Below are 19693 nucleotides of genomic sequence, written 5' to 3'. Positions count from 1 at the left end.
ATAGAAAAGAATGTTAGTTTTACATTTTTGGGAAAAAGTTTAAAATTTCTGCTTAGCAACTGAGTTTCCATATTTATCTTTTAATCTGTGGTGACAGCACGTATCATGTCACCTCAGGAAAGCTATAAGTCTGAGAGAATTAGAGCAAAAAAGGCAAATAGCACCTGAGTCTGAAAATAATTTTGATGGTTTCACCTTTTGAAAGGTCTTTGGCATCTCATGGATCCTTGGATTATAGTTTTAGAAGTGCCATTCTAAAGTTTAAAGCATGCATTTTTAACTTATTACAAGATATGTTTAAATAACATAGGAGTTCAGCTCTAAGACCCTTATAATAATAAATTTCCACCTAAGCCCCCCATCATTTGTGCTATTGTTAACATATAATTTACTTCCATTTTATAAATCCCACAATAAATTTTTGTTTTTACTTTGAGAAATTATCTTTCAGAAGGACTTGAAAGTTGGAAAAATTTCTAAAAAATATGAATTCACATGCTTACCATTTCTGACATTCTTCATTTCTTTGTGTAGATCCAAGTTTCCATCTGGTATAATTTCCTTTTGCCTGAAGAATTTCCTTTAACAATTCTTATATTACAGGTCTGCTGCTGCTGAATTCTTTTGATTTCTGTTTTAAAATACTTCACATTGGGCTGGGGATTTAGCTCAGCGGCATAAGCGCCTGCCTTGAAAGCAGGTAGTCGTGAGTTCGATCCCTGGTCCCGATAAAAATCAAAAAGACAAAAAAAAAAAAAAATACTTCACATTGCCTTTTTGAAGGATATTTTCACTGAATATTGAATTAGGGCACATACTTTCTTCTAGCCCTTTAAGGATCTTACTTAGGGTGGGGTGTGCAGCTCAGGGATAGTGCTTGCCTAGTATGTTTGACCATCAGTACTGAAGGGGAAGTTGTGTTCTGGCTCAGATGACTCTGACAGTAATTCTACACTACTGTTTATCTTTGTGCTTTCTAGTGAAGGTGTCTTATATTAATTTTAAGGTTTTCTTTTTATCACTGGTTTTTACCCATTTGATTTTGATGAGGTGGGCAAGGAGGTAGGAAGCTCTGTGTGTGTGTACGTGTGTGTGTGTGTGTGTGTGTTCATCCCCTTAGAGTTTGTGGAGTTTCTTAGACATAAGTATTATAGTTTTCATCACATTTTGAAAGTAGTCAATCAGTATTTCTTGCAAAATACTTCATCCCTCTCCCCTCTCTGTATGGTGCTCCAAAGACATGATGTTAAACCACAGGTCACTGAGGTGATTTTTCACTTTTTACAGTCAAAAAAATTTGTCTGCTTTAATTTGATTAGACTCGAGTTTACCAATCTTTATTTCTGCAATGTCTAGTCTGCTGTTTATCCCATCTAGTAAAACTCTACAAGTATATATTATAAAAGTATAAAATTGCATGCTTTATCTCTAAAGTTTCACTTGATTCTTCTTTTAATCTTTCGTGTCTGTCTTCCTGGTGTTCGTGAATCAAATATTTGAACATAATTTGGTACTCCCATCATTTCTGCTATTTCTATTGTCTGATTCTCCTTAATTATGAATCATATTTTCCTCCTTCTTGGTATTTTGGCTGAATACTGGGCATTATGATATTACATAGTTGAATATTTGGATAATTCAATGTCTTTGAGACCTGCTTTCAGGCTTTGCTAGAGAGTATGTCTTCAGTATCTTCCCTGTAGGGACAGTTTAACCCTATCCTAAATATGTGACTCTTCTGAGGTCTCCACTAAATGTGCCAAGTCAACGCCACTGACTCTACCACCTGGTTAGTTTCACTGTCCACCATCTGTGAACCCTAGAAATTGTTCCCTTAACAAATCTGCCAGCACTCATTGCCAAAGTTTGTGAAGAATCTGGCACTGTGTGTGTGTTCTATTACTCAGCAAGACTCAAGTGGCTCCCTATGTAGATTTCCGGAGCTCTGCACTGCATTGCTCATTTTGTTGAAGAATTCTGCTTCACAACTTCTAGCAGTGACGACCTCTCCAGATTCGGATAAGTTTCTCAGCTTACAAAGACCGCAAGGCTCTCTTCTGTTTTTATCTGTTTTCCCCCACTGTGATCTGGAAATTGCCTCCAGGCACAATGCCAGGACAATAAGAGGGCTCATATATTTAGTTGTCCCCTCTGGATGAACCCAGTCCAGGGCTGCCTGTTGTCCAATGTGTGACAACTGTCATTTCATATATTGTGTCTAGGTTTTTAGATGGATACAGAGGCTAAGTCTTAGTCTCTCATGGTGAGTCTGTCATGGTGAGGAATATATTTTCAATGTTTTAGATGTATTTTAGGCCATGAAAGCCTTGGTTGTCTTGATCAATACTGAAAACTATATGATAGTGGAACAGTTGGTTGAAACATCATGATGTGATGTTTTTTATACAGTCTTCCTGAATAACTTTCAAAGATGTTGGCTTGAATCAGAGCTCCAGCTGTGGCTGTAAACTGCTGACTCTGTCTGTGAAACTCACTTCCTGTGAAAACTCTACTTTTGTGAATTCTAAATAACTGATTCTATGCTTTAGATTTCAGATCCTAGGCTATATCTCATCACTAATTGAAAACAGATATCAAAAAGCTTTTAAAAACCTCTATGGATTTTTCTCAGTCCAAATGCCTCATCTGAACTTGACTTTTTATATATCAGCCTTGGAAATAGAAGCTTCATGGTTCAGTGTTGGAATGTCTCAAGATGCCAACCTAACAGGCTTAGAATTCCGTGGTTAAAGGACCAAGGGAATCATTGGATTTGGGATCCTTTATTGCAAAGAATTAACCAAAATGAAATAGGTTTTGTCCATACCACTTGAAACTTCTTCATAGGAGAAAACTAGTTTATTTCTAGATTTGATCTGAAGATGGGGTTAGAAATAAGGAAAATGTAAGAATTGAAATTTGCCTTTGAAAAAGTCATACTTATGTTTCAGGAAAAAAAAAAGCAAAGAACTATAAGTGTTTACTAAGATTTTCTTTTGCACTGTCATTCCCCAAGGTTGGGTAGCAGTAGAAAGTATTTGGGGTTTAAGACGGAAGAATACAGAAATAAATGAAGGTTCTAGGGCTATGTGGGTCATTGCCACATGGTCTGAGTGGATTTTGGCTTGGACACAGATCCACAAAGAGATGATTTTGTAGTTTGGATACCAAAGGCTTTAAGAATTAGCTCTTTAATCATTGAATTATTTCTCTCTCTTTTTCTTAGCAGAACATAGAATTAGTTCTGATTTTGTGTTTTCTTTTAAATAGATCCATAGATATTAATCTTTAGACAGTGTGATATTTAGATTATGAAAAGTATGTCATTGTTTGTGGCATCCTTAGTTTTCTGGAATACTAATGAACAAAATTTCTAGACAGTGGAACTAGTCAAAAGGATGGAATAAATGTACGTATCCTAAAAGAAGACAGGTACAAAATATAGATTTAGCTTTAAAAAAACTGAGTTCTAGTATAATATGTACAATTATTAGGGTTAAATTTTTATATGTATCATGGCATTTGGTAGTTGTCTGTGGAACATAATAATATATGTGCATATGTGAATAAGAAAAAGTCTGAGAAATTACAGCTATTATTAAACTGTGAAGAGTCACAGTGGCTACTTTTAAGGGATTTATTTTTAAGAGAGAAGGAATACTCAGCTTTTGCTATATATACTCCTCTAAATTGGTCATTTAAAAAATAACATTCATTAAGTATTTACTATGCAGCCAAACTCTGTGCTATGCATTATAAATACTTTGCATTGTCCTAATCCTTGTATGCCTAGACCAGAATTTGTATTTTAGAGGTGGCAGGTTGCCAAGAAAAGAGACCAAGTACTTGCCCTAATCTGTGTTTGCACACCAGCCACATACTGTTACCCGGATTGTGTGTTTATTTAAGATAACACAGTAGGGGTGACGGAGGGCTGCCAACCAACCCTTTGTTAGTGTGGCTTATAGCAGGTCAAAAAGGAAGTAATATTATTTCCTATTATTTATAGATGAAATAACTTAGGCACAGAGAGTTTAAGTAATTTGCCCTAGGTTACATAGCTAGTAAACAGCAGGACCAAGATATGAATCCCTCTTTGTGAAACTATATTGTTCAGGCTCTTGATTTGAATTTATGACAATAAGACATTATTAACTCTCAATTTTACAAGTTCAAAGATTAAGGTGGCTGTTTTAAAAACATATAACTTTAAAACATTCTGGAGACAGAGGTGGAAAAAATTTTTTGGAATAGATTATCACTAGGAAGTATGGATAACTAGTTGGAACAAACATCTAACTAGTTGAAGAACAGGCAACTAATACTAAGTCACATTATTCTTTTATTTGTGTCATTTGTGTTAATATTGTGTGTGACTATTTTTCCCTTTTTTTAAACAGGAGAGATGAACCGATCGTGTTTGAGCACTATGGAGCCTGTAGGTTCCACTTTAACGTCAACTTATGCCCGCCCCCCACCAACACCGACCAACTTTCTACCAGCCATTGGTACCTTGACATCGAGCTACAGGGATCGCTTTCCCCATTACAATTTAACCCACAGCTTGAGCCTTCCTTGGAAACCAAGCACATACTACAAAGTGGCCTCCAACTTGCCAACGTTGGGTCCATACTGCACCAGAGCCCAGAGGTTGGGCGAGAGTACCATGCTTCCCTTCGTGTCCAACAGAACCACCCTCTTCACAAGGTACACTCCCGATGACTGGTACAGGTCCAATCTAACCAACTACAAAGAGTCCAATACTTCCCGACACAATTCAGAGAGACTCAGAGTGGACACGTCTCGCCTCATTCAAGACAAATATCAACAAACGAGAAAAACCCAGACAGACTCTACCCAAAATTTGGGAGAACGTGTCAATGACATAGGGTTTTGGAAGTCTGAAATCACTCATGAGTTGGATGAGATGATTGGAGAGACGAATGCACTTACAGATATTAAGAAAAGATTAGAGAGGGCTTTAATGGAGACTGAAGCCCCTCTGCAGGTAAACTGGGGAGCTGATGCAAAAAGAATTGCATTTTGATACTGTAGCCCATTGGTTGAATTTCTGAAGCTATATATAGGTAAAATTATGTCTTATTTAACCTGTAGGAGCAATGCCCTATCATCACGTCTGTACTGACTTTAGTTATGCACTTTATAGAGAACAAATACTTTAAGAATTCTGATTGCAAAGAAGATTAAAGACTAAAGACAATTTTAAAGGGAAAAATCTCTCTGTCTGTCTGTCTGTCTGTCTGTCTCTCTCTCTCTCTCTTATTCTTGTGTAAGTTGAACTCAAGGCCCTTCACACTAAACTACATCCCAATTTTTTTCAAATGTATTTTTTAAAACTGTTAAAAGTAGTGGACATTGAACACAAGGGCTTCACACTGAGTTACAACTCTAGCCTTTTAATATTATTTTTCATTTTTGAAACATGGTTTTTTGCTAAGCCTTTAAATTGCCTAATCTTTTTCTATCCTTCCACCTCAGCCTCTAGGATTGGTGGGATTACCGGCCCGCACCTGCATCTTATCTCTTAAAAAGGTTTCTTGGTCTCTTCTGTCTCTAGATTAAGATAACATTTAAGAAAAAATATTATCCCTTCAGTTTGTGTCATGAAATGCAGCTGTGTATATGTTGTGGTTCTGTTTTAGGACACACAGTATCAAAGGGGAGTATTTTAGGAGTGAGTTTTATTAAACAGATAAAGGGGACTGAGGTAATGCTAGTTCCCATGGTAGCAGAGGCGGTATTTTGGTTAGTTACTGACCTCTGACCAGGCTTCTGAGTAGTCCCAAATCATCCTTAACTCTTGAACCACCTGATGGTCCCTGTAACACTGTTCTGCCCTCCGCCACTGAAGACAGCTGTTCCATATTTTAAGATATGCAAGTCATATAAATGATTCCAGAAGAGTTTAGAGAACCAAGGCGCCAGAACACTAGTGGCTGAACTGACCGTGTGTCCCTGCACAGTATCGCTTCTTGTCACAGCCCCTTCCCACCAACCCCAGACTCACACGTGTATACAATCTCGAGGCATGAGAAAAGTTGATAGTGCACTGATGCTATGTTTTTAAACAGGAGCTGTTCAGTGTCAGAAGGCCCCCTATGCTTTCCTGGAACCTCCACTCATTTTGAGGAGTGTTGGTTTATTGTATAATACGCCCAGCACATTCCACACTACCTTCAAGAATTCAGTGTCCTTGAGACAATAGCCCTTTCCCCTCGTGGAGGAGCTTCAGCTTCTTTTGTTAGTCTTCTCAGCGATGGCTGCTTTCTGAGGGATGGCTCTAATTTCAATTTTTTCTACAATTTTTGTTCACACGGTTTTTGTGCTGAAATATTTACTCCCAACACAGGATTGGAAACTTCTGTTTAAATTTAGAGTAAGTCACATCAACAGAAAAAAAAAGAGTTCCAAAGAGAAAATATAGATGATCAACTAATATGAAGAAAAATGTGAAAACTTAACAAAGCAACATCAATAAAATTGATCGGGTAGACTTTGATCGCTCACATTTGCGATAATGAAAATTGCTAACATCTAGAATAGGCAAAAAAGCAAAAATGGATACTTTCATATATTGTTGATGGAACGGTAGATTAATTGAAATTTCCTAAAAAACAATTTAGTAATACATAATGAAGAAATCAGAGTTCCCTTTGACACATTAGTTTCTATTCAAAGGTGTCAATTATACTATCAAAATTTAGAGTCAAAGATACTATTCAATGGGGGGCTGGGAATTTAGCTCAGCGGCATAAGCGCCTGCCTTGCAAGCAGGCAGTCGTGAGTTCGATTCCCGGTACGGATAAAAAGGAAAAAGACAAAAAAAAAAAGATATTATTCAATGATATATCTGGATTATAATTTATATACTCTTACATTTATGCTTTTAAAAAATTTAGCATTGTGTAGTAGCCTTGTGTCTTGATATAACTTTTGAAAAAAGCATTTTAACAGCTACATAATGGTCTTTCGTACATAATTTATTGTAAGCCATCTGAGCCGTTTTCCATTGGCATCATTGATGTTCTCTGTCTCTAGGAATATTTCATGCCTTAGATCTACTATTTAATGTTATCTTGAAAAGCGTAATGTGAAAGTGTAAGAACATTATACCTTTTTGTTAAAGCAAGAAAACAAAACAATGATAGGAATATGGTTGATCATATTTTCTCTATTTTGTCTCACAAGTAGATAAAAGCATACCCTTTTTATAATTGTAAAAATAATAAATGACACTTTAAAAAGAATAATTTTGACTGCACAAATATTCTGATGGCCTGAAAGAAAATCATACATTTATTCCTTATTTTTCTCAGTCGAAACTGTTTGGAATAATAATTTGTTACTAAACTATTTCTCTTGAATAAACTATGCCAAATAATTTTCTCAGGTGTTAATTTGCAGAGATCAAATAGATGCTATTTTTAAATCAAGTTTCCCAATGAGGAATTTTTCCAAGCTATGTTGAAGCATTAACTGTTTATTTTTTAGCTAGCAGCAAAGATATATTTAGTTGTCATGGTCTTTTTCATAATAAATTTCCACAAAATGGTTTGGGAGGTTGGTATTGGGAATACCTATTGACTTATTTCCAAGAAAATTATCAGTCAGTTTATATTTATGCGCTTTATTACTTGTGGTTCTGTAGGTTGCCCGAGAATGTTTATTTCATCGAGAGAAGAGGATGGGAATTGACCTAGTTCATGATGAAGCTGAAAAAGAACTGCTCACGGTAAATATGGGGGAAATGCATTAATAATGCAAATTTTCATTGTAAACATGCATTTAAAGTGTAAAAACAATACCGTAGCATAAACCCATTCACAAATAGAATTAGCATATCATGTTTATAGAGCTTAGCAAAAGTACATTTTTTGACTTTTAATTCATTGGGATTTTGAAATGTATAAAAAATGGAGCAGTATAAAAATCACTTGCAATCCCATTGGGCAGAAATCAGTGTTAATTTTGAATTTTCAGTCATTTTATCAAAGATGTTTGGACAGACACCAACCTGCTTATACAATGACACACCCATCTTCAAGTTCAGACTCCCACTACATTTATGAATTTGGATGGTACTTTATTAATTTAAAATTATAAGGATAAATTTTCTTATCAATATCTTATCTTTTTAACATATAATTTTTAATGGTTTCATAGTATCCCGCAATATAAAAATACTGTCATTAATTATTTAAATCAACCCTCTCATTGAATGGTTAGGTTGTTTCCTTTTTCTATTTTAGTAACACTGTTGCATAAAAATATTACTATGAATACTGTATGTGCTTCTGATAACTTTCTTAAAATATGTATCAAGAAATGTAACTGAGGCATCAAGGGATATATACATTTGGAAAGCTTTTGATATATTCCCAGATGCCCACCCAGAAGCTAACAGCTGTACTCTGTGCTGCTCTGCTGATTCGCCCCCAGATTGTTTGCACCTGTTACATCTCATTAGCTCTAGGTGCTCTAACCTTCACTTTCTGGACTGATCACCATAAGAGCTCTGCTATTTCTTAAGATGTCCTGTCCTGGAGGCCCTTCTCTGTCTCTTTCTGTGATGCATACTTTTTATTAAGCCTTTTTTCTTCATCCCTAATTGCTTTGTCAAGCATTTTAAGAATTTTCCTTAATTAACATGTAATTATACATAGTAATACGATTCAATATGATTTTTCTACACCTGAATGCAGCCTTACTGATCAAACCCAGTCTCCTTTTATCCCCCATCCCTTAGCTCTCTACACATTTCCCAATCTGTTTCACCCTTTGTACCCACACCATGGCTTGGGTTATACCTATTGTCTCCTTGACTCTTTAATCAGTTTCCAGTGCATCTTTCTAGCCAGAAATACTCCAACACTTTCCCTTTTGTAAATTTCACTGGAATCAATAATATACATTACTACTGGTTTCTTTCTTCAGCTAAAATCTGTTCCTTGGTTCTTCAGAAGAAAATTATCAGACTTTCCTTTGCCTGGCTACCACCTAAATTCTCAGCCCTCTTTCCCTCTCTGAACCACAACATTTCTACTGTGACAAATCCTTCTTCTCTGTCACTGAATCAGCATCACATGGTCTCACCTCTTTGGCTTTGTTTGATTGGTTCTTGGTAAGAAATAAGTCCTTGGCAAGGAAGTCAGTATGATCTAGCAACCCGATCATCACATGTCATCAGTACTTCTGTTTTACAATGTCCCTTTTGGGCACTCCATTGTTTTAAGAATGATGTTAAAGTTTTTTCTTTGCTATTTCCTTTCCTCTACTATGTGGTTCTCTGGGAAATCTAAATTGAAATAATACACTCAAGAAATCTTTGGCCACTAACTGAGACTGTGCATTCTACTCTGTAAAAGTTATGGTCTCTGTTGCAGACATGATTTGAATAGGAAATCCTGAATGCAATAGCTTCACAGTCAGTGATGGGTCTGTGCTCTGCTGTTTCTTCTTTCTAAGCTTTTGGTGAATCTTGTAAATCTTAAGACAATCTTTTGTTTACTTTGTTATCTAAATGGCGAAGAATTTACACATTTGTTCCCTGGTGTTGTTACTGTTCCTGAGATGTGCCACCAGGAGTAAACTGTAGGCTAGTTCTAACAGTTTAAGTTTTCCCACAAATACACTACGATTTTCCTAACAGTGGTTTTGCAACTTGGATGCCTTTGGTATTTCTGTTATTCTAGAGTGGCCCTCAAAGCTGCCCGCACATTGCAATCACCTTGAAAACATCAGTGACTGGGATTCTGATTCAAATCAGGAATGAGGACCAGGCATTTCTTTGGTAATCTTAATAAACCACCAGATTTAAAAACATTGGCTCCAAAAATAGGACGTATTGGGGAAGGAAATTAAAAATGAAGCTAATGAAATGGACATAGCATGTTTACAAATTAGAAGACTTAATTGTATTAAAATGACAGTACTTCCCAAACTGATCCATAGATCAGTTTATTTTAATATGCTAGTTTAATATGATTTCTGTCAAAATTCCAGCTGACTTCCAAATGGAAATTGATAAATGGATTCCAAAACTCGCATGGCAATCCAAAGATACAAAATAGCCAAAAGATACAGGAAAAAAAAAAAGAGAAGACTTACACTTCTCAATTTCAAAACTTACTGAAAAGCTATAGTAATATAGTACTCGCATGTATATAGACAGATCAATGGAATAGAGCTTAAATGTTAAGAAACAAACCCTCTCTGTTACCATCAATTGGTCTTTGACAAGTGTATTGAGATAATTCAATGAGAAAAGAATGAACTCTTTAACAAATGGTACTTGGACAACTGGATACCCTTGATTGAAAGAATGAAGTTGGATCCCTCCATCAATACATATGAAAATTAGGTCAAAATGGATAAAATATCTAAGTGAAAGATAAATGGAAAAATTTTTTAAAAACATGCATAAATGTTAATGACATTGGACTAGGTGGTAATTTCTTTGATATGACTATAAAGAAACAAGCAACAAAATAAAATATAGATTAAATTGAACATCATTGAAACTGAAAGTTTGGTACTTCAAAGAACATTATCAATAAAGTGAAAATAAGATCTTTACAGATTGTATATCTGGCAAGAGACTTACATAGAGAATTTATAAATATTATTGTCTTTAGAACAAGACAACCCAATTTAAAAATTAGCAAAAGGTAGGAATAGAAGAAAGTCAAGGAGGTTATACAAAAGACCAGTAAGCACTTGAAAAAATGTTCAGCATCATTAATCATCAGGGCAGTATAAATTGATATTGTAATGAAATCTGATGTCATACTCTCTAAGATGCCTATAACAAAAACCACATAAAATATCAAGAGAATGTGGAAGAATTAGAACCTTCACACACTGCTGGTGGGATATAAAACGGTGCAGCTGCTTTGGAATATTGTTTAATATATGGCTACTATATGATCCAGTAATTCTACTTCTAAGACTCTACAAAAGGAAAAATGAAAACAATATTCCAAAGACTTGTAGGAGAATATTTATAGCAACATTTTCATAATACTCAAATAGTGAAAACGACCTAAATATTTATCAACTCATCAATTGGATCAAATGGATAAATTTAATATAGACATATACAATAGAATTTATTCAGCCATAAGAAGGGGTGAAGTAATGGCACATGAATGAATCTTGAATACTCTGGTAATTGACAGAGGTCACAAAGGACCACTTATGGAGACTCCTACAATAGAATTTTTTTTTTTTTGTCTTTTTCCTTTTTATCGGTACCGGGGACCGAACTCACGACTGCCTGCTTGCAAGGCAGGAGCTTATGCTGCTGAGCTAAATCCCCAGCCCCTTCAATAGAAATTTTATAGAGACTGAAAGTAGGTTAGTGGTTCCTTGGAGAAGGAGGATTAGGTTATTGGAAATTTGGGGCAATAACTAAAAAGTGCTTGTTTCTAGGGGAAAGTAGTGAAAATGGTCTAAATTTGGTTTTAGCAATAACTGTAAGAACTTTGAATATTCTAACATTGAACTGTATACTTTAGTTAGGTGAATTATATAATATGTGAATTATATCTCAATAAAGGTATTACTTCAAAATGAAAGACATTGATTTTGGAGGGTTATATTTTTCCAGGTTAGTAGCATATCTTGCTTTATCATGCAAACATTGAATCTCAAATTAGGGTAGTAGTTCATAAATTGATGCCTTGGTCAGTGCCAATTCAAGTAATAAGTGTGTCCTGTCACTTATTCAAGGTAATAATATTAACATATAATTTTATTATCTTACAGAAATGAGTTTCAATTTTTAAAGCAGCTAACTGACTGTTAGCAAAGAAAAATGTAGCCTTGAAAGGAGGCTAACTTTTGCAAAACAGGAGCACAGGAAAATATTTTCTCATAACTCTGCTGAGTCTTACATTCAATCAATGAGCATACCTACTTGAAAAGTGCAAAATCTGAAACACTCCGCAGTTTTGAGCACTAACGTGGCACCCCAAGTGGAATATTCCATGCCTTGGCCTATGGGAGAGACAGATTGCAAGGAAAATGCAGTCATATGACACAAACCTATATAAAATTACCATGAGTTTATGTACATAAGATGTATTGGGAACACAAATGAATTTGTGTTTAGGCTGAAGTCCCATCTACAAGACATTTTATTGTGCATTTGCAAATATTCCAAACTCTATAAAAGTCTAAAATCTAGTCCAAAGCATTTCAGAAGAGGGATAAGCAATCTGTATTCAGCTTACAGACAGCTTCTTCTGAGGGTCAGCCATGGCCTCAGCTTCTCATTTTTATGGCCCTCCTGGACTGTGCTACCTCTTTGACCTCGGAAGCCAGTGGAACTGCAGAGTCATCTCACCGTCATTTTCCTGCTCTTGCTCTGGGGTGCAGGCTGGGCCTGCTGCTCAGAGCTCAGAGCTCAGGCTGAGGCTCTGGGCCTCGCCCCAGCTGGCCAGTTTCCTTACCACAAGTGGCTTTCCCCTCCTTCGTGTTGTGGAAGGAGAAAACAAAAACACCACAGCCACAGAGGTTATTGAGAATGTGCAAACAATCAGTTCCAGACATTGAGACATTTCAGCAAAATCCACCCAGGAGGGCTCTGCACTGACCGAAGATTGAACAGATAGAGATCCCTGACCCCTGCTCCCTGACCCCTGCACGGGAAGAATGTTTGGGTGGGCTCTGACCATCAGTAACTTTCCTCTTCGCATAGGTTTCTGTCTGTAAATGAGTCCTGGGACCAGTGGCTTCTCACAACAAGCCATGTTGCAAAGGCAAGCTAGTCAGTCATCTTTGCAGACTCAGGAGCAAATGGGAATGGAAATCACTAGTGAAAGGAAATGCCTCTTCCTACTAAATTCACAGTGAGAATATGTGAATATTTGATGATCATTTCATCATTAAATAGCCTTATATATATAAACAGCACCTGCTTTTATCTGTGAGTTTTCCTTGAGCTAGACTCAACTGGACTTGAACTTTGATTTTTAAGATTGTAAGTGGACTTCCCTGTCCCACTAGTTATACTAGTACCCACTTCTCTCAAATTTAAACATGTGCCAGTTAATGTGGATAAATAGAACCACAAATTTAGTTTCAACTTGCTGGGAACAGGGCTTAGGCTTAACAAGGACATCCAAGAAATGAGTTTGTTTTTGGTTTTGGGCCTCACTATGTAGTCGAGGTTGGCCTCAGACTCACAGTCCATCAGTTTGAGTCTCTGGAACACTAATACTACAAGTGTGCACCACCACCCCTAGCAAAAAATGATTTTATATTCAGAATTCAGGGTGTATCCTGGAGCCAGGACCTCTCTATATTTGTAGCCAGAACTCAGTGTTCTTGTAATGTGGCCTGTATTCCTCAGCTAAAAGCACAGCCCACATCTAACAAGATGAAGATCTAACATCAGGCAAATCTCTTCTGTTGCGACATAAGTGCTAACCCTACTGAATACTTACATCAACCAGGCACATATTTATCTACCCAAATGCCATGGCAAGGTGAATATTGCCTTTAGTTTTTAACCTGTCTTTGGTCACAGTTTAACAGATGGCAAAGCCAGCATTTGAGCAGTGGTATCAGCATTTGAGCATTGAAGCATATATGTTTAATAACTATTCTACCCAAAATCAGGGAATGTGATGTCCTAAAGGGTTTTTACTTGACACATGAAGGGTTTAGTCTCTATTCTGCCTCTCTATCCCACTGTCTTAAGAACACAGGTGATGCATTGTAGCAAGAGATGCTTTATAAATGTTCCACCTGCTCAAACAGTAGGATTAATCTAAGCTCTTCCAACTCCTTGGTGTGATTTCTTGTTACATTTCCTTTGGAAGACCTGCAAATGAGATCCTGCTTTTATTACTTAGAATACTGGGAGTCTAAGAACCCCAGAGAGGTTACCATGATCATGCAATCCATGAAGTCTATGATTCTTCATCGGGTCAGGATCCAGAGGTATTACACTGCTTTTCAGGCTCCTAAATGCATGGTTCCTAAAAGTGGCACTCTGCCAGAATCTTAGCTACCGTAGACATGAGGCTACGATCACAGGTCTAGTGGGGTTCAAACTCTCCCTATGCTTCTGGTTTCTGTGTGCATCCAGTATTTTTCTATAAATATTCCTGGGAGCAGATGAGGGGATGTTTTTCACTTCTCTTAATTTCAATTTGGCATTTCAAAGCTACTTTCAGGCATGAGCACAGATGAACAAGTCAACAGAGCTCCATACTAAAGTACATAGCTTTAGGCTTTCATTCCCTCTGCCTCCACTCATCATATTTAAAATTACTGTTTAACAATTTTTATAAAAACTCATTTAATGCATTTTCTCCTACTAGAAGTCCTAGGAGCTGCCAGTACGTGCATTGTATATTAAAACATACTATATAATATAGAACAGTAGGATTTGGTCAGTGTTTGCACAGTAGGATTTTAAGCAGTGTTTTCTAAGTAAGACTCTATGCACTCTTTGCCAACATCTCACCAACACACCCACATCCACACCCACACACACTATCATTGAAATAGTTGAGAAATAAGCCATACAAACAAAATAGCAACCCCCTAACATTGTTGCATAACTCACGGTGCAAGAAATCTTTGTAAGATCAGGGGGTTATTTTGGTAGGACATGTGAGAGAAGATTGAATCCTTGTTTCATCTCATTGATTGAGTAGCTAAAAATCAGTGAGGTTATCGTTCTAAGTATCTTAAATATTTCCTGTTAAACAAGAAGAAAACCACTATGTAAATGGAGGATAATTCTAAAGCAAATCAAATAACAAAGATAGAAACCAAAGAGGGATACTTAAAGTCATACAGATGGCAAATGTCTACATCAAAAACGTCATTTACAACCTGTAGGCAAGGGCCAAACTTATAGAAAGGCAAATAATATATATTATGGGAAAAGATTTCATTTCAAACAATAGGAATCTTTGTCATTAATAAGAAAAAAACAGAAAAAAATGGATACTCTGTTAAGTAGGCAGTTCACAAAGGAAGTTCAGGTGATGAACAAATATATGCTTGTATTAGATTGTAAATTCAGGCAAGTTGGCTAGTCTTCTGGGAAGGATTCCCATCATACTGGCAAAAATTTAGAGGCATGATAATGGCTATTTGGCTACAAAAGAAAAAAAGCCATACTGTATGATAGACAGAACTTTTCTAAGGGGCAATTTGGGTGTACTTATCAAAACCTTGGAAAGAGATATATGTTGGTGCTGTTTATATATTTATTACATTGTCCACATTATTGTTTAACATCGTGAAAAAAATGTTCAAGTTTACAATGCCCCAAAGCTATATATAGGGTTTGATCATGTTTTGTATGAGAAAGCACTAAGAATGATTATGTATACTTTTAAAGAGCATCTTATTGGTGCTATTTTAAGACCATAATTTTCCAATGTGAATATTAATTTCAGAGGGAAATAAATGTTTAAAGTTCCTGGAGGAACACATGCTATGGAATAATCCATGCATCCTCGCACATCCAAACACCATGGGTGTGGTCAAGTGAGGAACCTGGTGCATGCTCTGATGCACATGTAGGAGCTTGGCTGTGGGGCACAGACAGGACTGTGTTTGGACCAAGGAGCCCAGCCAGTGGGGGTCTATGCACTGGCAGAGGGGGCTTCATCTAACTGCCCTCTTTACCTGCATAATTTACTTTGCCATTATAGCTACATAATAGGTGGGTTTTAAAAAAATAATAGCTGTTGTAGAAGAATAACTTCTGTAGAAGAAGGCCTGTGTTTGAATCCAAACTTATTTGTTAACATAATTTTGATAACTTCTTGTTGTTTTAATTAAGGACAAAAATAAAAAGAAAATTAAATCCTAAAATTTTAACCAAGTCCCAACCTGTGCTATCATGCAATATAATTTCCCTGTGGCTCTGTAACAAATGAATGGGACAGATCAATAATAAGTGAATTTAATATGTTTTTTTGCTTAATATTACTAGTTTTCAAGACATAAAGTTTGCCTCATGGGCAAATTGTTACATTTCTGACTTTGGATGTTATGCTCCATAATGAAAATATTAATGTGTGTTTTACTTTTCAATTAAGTAGGAAATTGATGTTATTCTGTGTTGTCAAGAAAGAATGAAGCTACATTTGGATAAAGCTATTGCCCAACTTGCGTAAGAAATTTACATCTCTATACAATATTATATAATTTTATCTCTATATTGAAGTTCACTTTCATGCCTCAAATTTAATTTTCTCTTAGTCTCTTCCAAGTATACATGCACACAAGAGAGGCACACACATGTGTACTTTTATATAGATATTAAGGTGAGTGCTAGAGATGTTCGCTTTAAATTTTTTATTTAAAGAAGTAACTTTGAGGTGTTATATAAAGGACTTCTGCCCTCAGTTGGAATATATAAGATTTCTCCTAATGCAAAAGCTTCAGTTCTTTGATGACAAGTTGACTTGAATATGGTCAACTCTAGCGATTGGAAATGTAATGAGTTATGTATGGGTCACCCATGTTTATTTTCCACCCCTCCTTAGAGCTCCATCACCTCTGACTACCCCGTCACTAAGTTCACTACCTCCCATTATGTTGTAATGGTTTTCGTAGCCAATGCCCCACCAGAATACAAGTTCCTGCAAGTCATTGATTCTCTTTCTTGGCAATAGTAGGTACTTAATATTCAGGGGAGGGCTGGGAGGAGAATGGGAGAGGTAAAGAATAATAAAGTGATATCAGCATAGAAAATAAAGTGATGTAAGTATAGAAAATAAAGTGATGTCAGTATAGAAGAGTATGGGCGGAGCCTATTACCTTACATGGCTAGAAAGATCATAGTTGGCTATGGCCATAGAAAGAAGTAGCATTGGATTGCTACTTCCAATAAGAGTTGTGCTTATCCTAACGTTATCAGAGGTTACAAATGATACCCTCAGAGGAATGAATGTCACAATAGCACTCACTCAGTTGTGCACTTTGTGCATCAATCCTGGAAAGACTGGTGAAGTATATATGCAGGGATTCTCTTGAGATATAATTGGAAGGATTCATTCACAAATTGATGAGAAGGGGGCACAAGATTATTGAAGCTGACCAACATAGTTTGGTTAACTGTACAGTTTCCAAGGCATTGCATTTCTGATATTAATTTTTGATTTCTCATCCCTAAGAATTGCTGAAACACAGTTTAGTGTGGCTTAAGGAATCATTTTGGTTGTTTTCTTCTCATTCGCATTTTTTTTTCCATAATCTAAAATCTGCTCACATCTTTTGCATTCTTGGCTGTTTGTGACTTAGATCCTTGAGTACTAGAATCGTAGCTACATCTGTCTAGATATCCTCATTAGAAATCGCTCCCTGCTAACTGTATCATGGCTTTTGTAGGAGATTCTGCCTATGTGTGTGCACTTGTTTGGAATCTTTGTTGGTGATGCTTTGATGAGCTTAGCTTTCCTTTAATATGCAGTAGGCAAAATCTTCACCTCACGTCCTGGGATGGCCTCTCTTCTGTGCTCTTCTAATAATGTAGATGGAAAGAGAGTTTTCTATTTCACTTGTTTTGGAAGGAACCATGAATCCCTTAACTGATAAAACATCAAGCCAATATGGTAGCTAAGATTCTTTCTGTCTTGGGCTATATCTTGATGGAGAGTTGCTTCAAGTGCCTTCTCAAAGAGATTTTGAGTCCAGGTCAGAAGAGATCCAGGAAACCCTTCCTTTTCAGGGATGTCAGCCCAAGAGAGAAAGCTTAAGCGACAACTTGATACCGCACTAAAAAAGACCAAAGTCAAGAAACAATGCAGAAATAGAAAGGGCAGGCAATACCTCCATTTTTCACCCGTCTTACATGTGTGCTTTTAGAGTTCACAAAAAGAAGATGCCTTACCTGCTGCTACCTTCATTTTCACTTTTCAAAGAAGAAACTTTAGCTCTGATGGGTTGGGTAATTTCTCTGAAGGCACAGGCCAAGTTGAAGGGAATCTGCAGCTAGAATCAGTTGTTCAACACAACAGTCTTTACTGAGTGGCTCTTGTATATTTTGACTGTTTTAAAGTGCTGGGAACAAGGAAATGACTATGATATCTTAGTGATCCTGCTTTTCAAGGACTGTCTGTATGCTAGTGATGTCTAACGTTTTGTTTCTAGCCTTCTCTGCCCAGTTCCAGCAACCTACTGGGCATCTCCATGTGAATGTTCAGTGCACACTCAAGCTTAGTATGTCGACTTGATTTGCCTTCTCTTGCATTGCCCTGAGCTGACAGGAGGAATTATTCTGATGACTCAATTTAAGCTCTTTCTTTCTGAATGAAGTCCAGTTTCATAGCAGATTGTCTTTTATCATTTAAATGCAGCTGGTATCTCTACCTTCTTCATGGTTGTATCCTTGGTCCAAATCGCCATGATATCTCACTGTAATCTCCCAGGGAGTCTCCCAGGATCCCTTTCAAGTCTGTTTTCAGCCTGGCACCAGAATGACCCACTTAAATCGGTGCTCTTCAATTTAATTAGAGGAAAATGTGACTCTTGCCAGGGTCCAGTCTGTATGATCTGAGTCTCCCTTTTTAGTGTTTTCCCAGTGTCACCTGGGAAGACCCTGCTGTCTTGTTTAAAATCATAATTTTTTCTTTTTGGCCTCTTTTTTCTTGCTGTTTTGTTTTCATTGTTCTAACCACACAAATTCCAATTCACTGAATCAGTCTCCTGTCAGTGGAAGGCGAGTCTCTTACAGATGTCTGCTTCATTTATGGATGCATCCCGGCTTACGGAACAATGCTTGGCAAGTAGTAGGCACTCAGTCATTCTTTGCTAAATGAACTATCCCATGAACAAAGAGGTAGTTCACCTGCCACTCACACCTGTCCCTTTCTCTGAGCCTGTATCTTTGAGAGTAAATTGTTCCATGTGGAAGACCATGCAAGCTATAGCTCACCAAGGTCTCTTCCTTCCCAGCCATAAGGCTTCTGGAACACAGAGCTTGGATGAGACATAATTCATCATCTTTTTTCAAGAAATCCTTGCTTGTACCCTGGCAGTTAGTTTCAACTCTGGGTTTTATATTTCCTAGCAAACTTCTTAACTGTAACATGACCACACACTGGTCATGGCTGGACAGAGAGAGGCTTCACTCTAAATGCTTCATCGTTTCTTGAGAAATTGTACTTAGAGAATAGAGGGGAAGGGGGTGAGGATTTAGAAATGGAAAAAGGAGGAAAAGAAGGCACAAAGATGGACAGGCTACTGTACACCGGTGTCCAGTCTGGAACTGCTGGTGTGTAAGGAAGATACACATTGTTTACGTACATTGCTTCTCCTTATTCCTATCCTACTCCTGGGTTAGGGAGTGTGCACAGGGCAGGAGTAGGGCTCTCATGAGGTGTGCACACAGCTCTCCAGAGAATGCTCTGCTGATTGGGACACTGAGTGTCATGTGAAGGGGGAGAGACCGAGAGAACAGGGATGGGGGCATAGAAGGACAATCCTGCTTTCTTGTGGGAAATTATTGCCTGAATGCAAAGCCTCATTTCTCCGTTCTGTGTTATAGCTCCAATAGAGCCGCCCAGCATGAGCTAGAGAAGGACCTAAGTGATAAACAGGCAGCTTACCGGATCGATGACAAATGCCACCACCTGCGCAACACATCTGATGGCATCAGCTACTTCCGTGGAGTGGAGAGGGTTGATGCGACGTAAGT

The 19693-nt window shown here is 37.2% G+C and overlaps 1 protein-coding gene across 2 annotated transcripts in view; it reads left to right on the top strand.

The window, feature by feature from the left end:
* The window catches only part of Tekt3 (tektin 3), a 46126-nt gene that overhangs the window by 13742 nt on the left and 12691 nt on the right, over positions 1-19693 (top strand). For both annotated transcript variants that reach the window (XM_063241661.1, XM_003466208.4), the window contains exons 2-5: positions 4401-5008; positions 7670-7753; positions 16095-16165; positions 19544-19687. In XM_063241661.1, the coding sequence (XP_063097731.1) occupies positions 4406-5008; positions 7670-7753; positions 16095-16165; positions 19544-19687 (902 nt within the window). In that variant the 5' untranslated portion in view covers positions 4401-4405. The remainder of the gene's footprint in view (positions 1-4400; positions 5009-7669; positions 7754-16094; positions 16166-19543; positions 19688-19693) is intronic.

This window comes from Cavia porcellus, unplaced genomic scaffold (genome assembly GCF_034190915.1).
Source record: "Cavia porcellus strain 051 isolate PalLab524CR breed Dunkin Hartley unplaced genomic scaffold, mCavPor4.1 scaffold_32, whole genome shotgun sequence".
NCBI classification, from domain to species: domain Eukaryota; kingdom Metazoa; phylum Chordata; class Mammalia; order Rodentia; family Caviidae; genus Cavia; species Cavia porcellus.
Note: the sequence above shows the minus strand (reverse complement) of the source record. Positions and strands in the feature narration are given on the sequence as shown.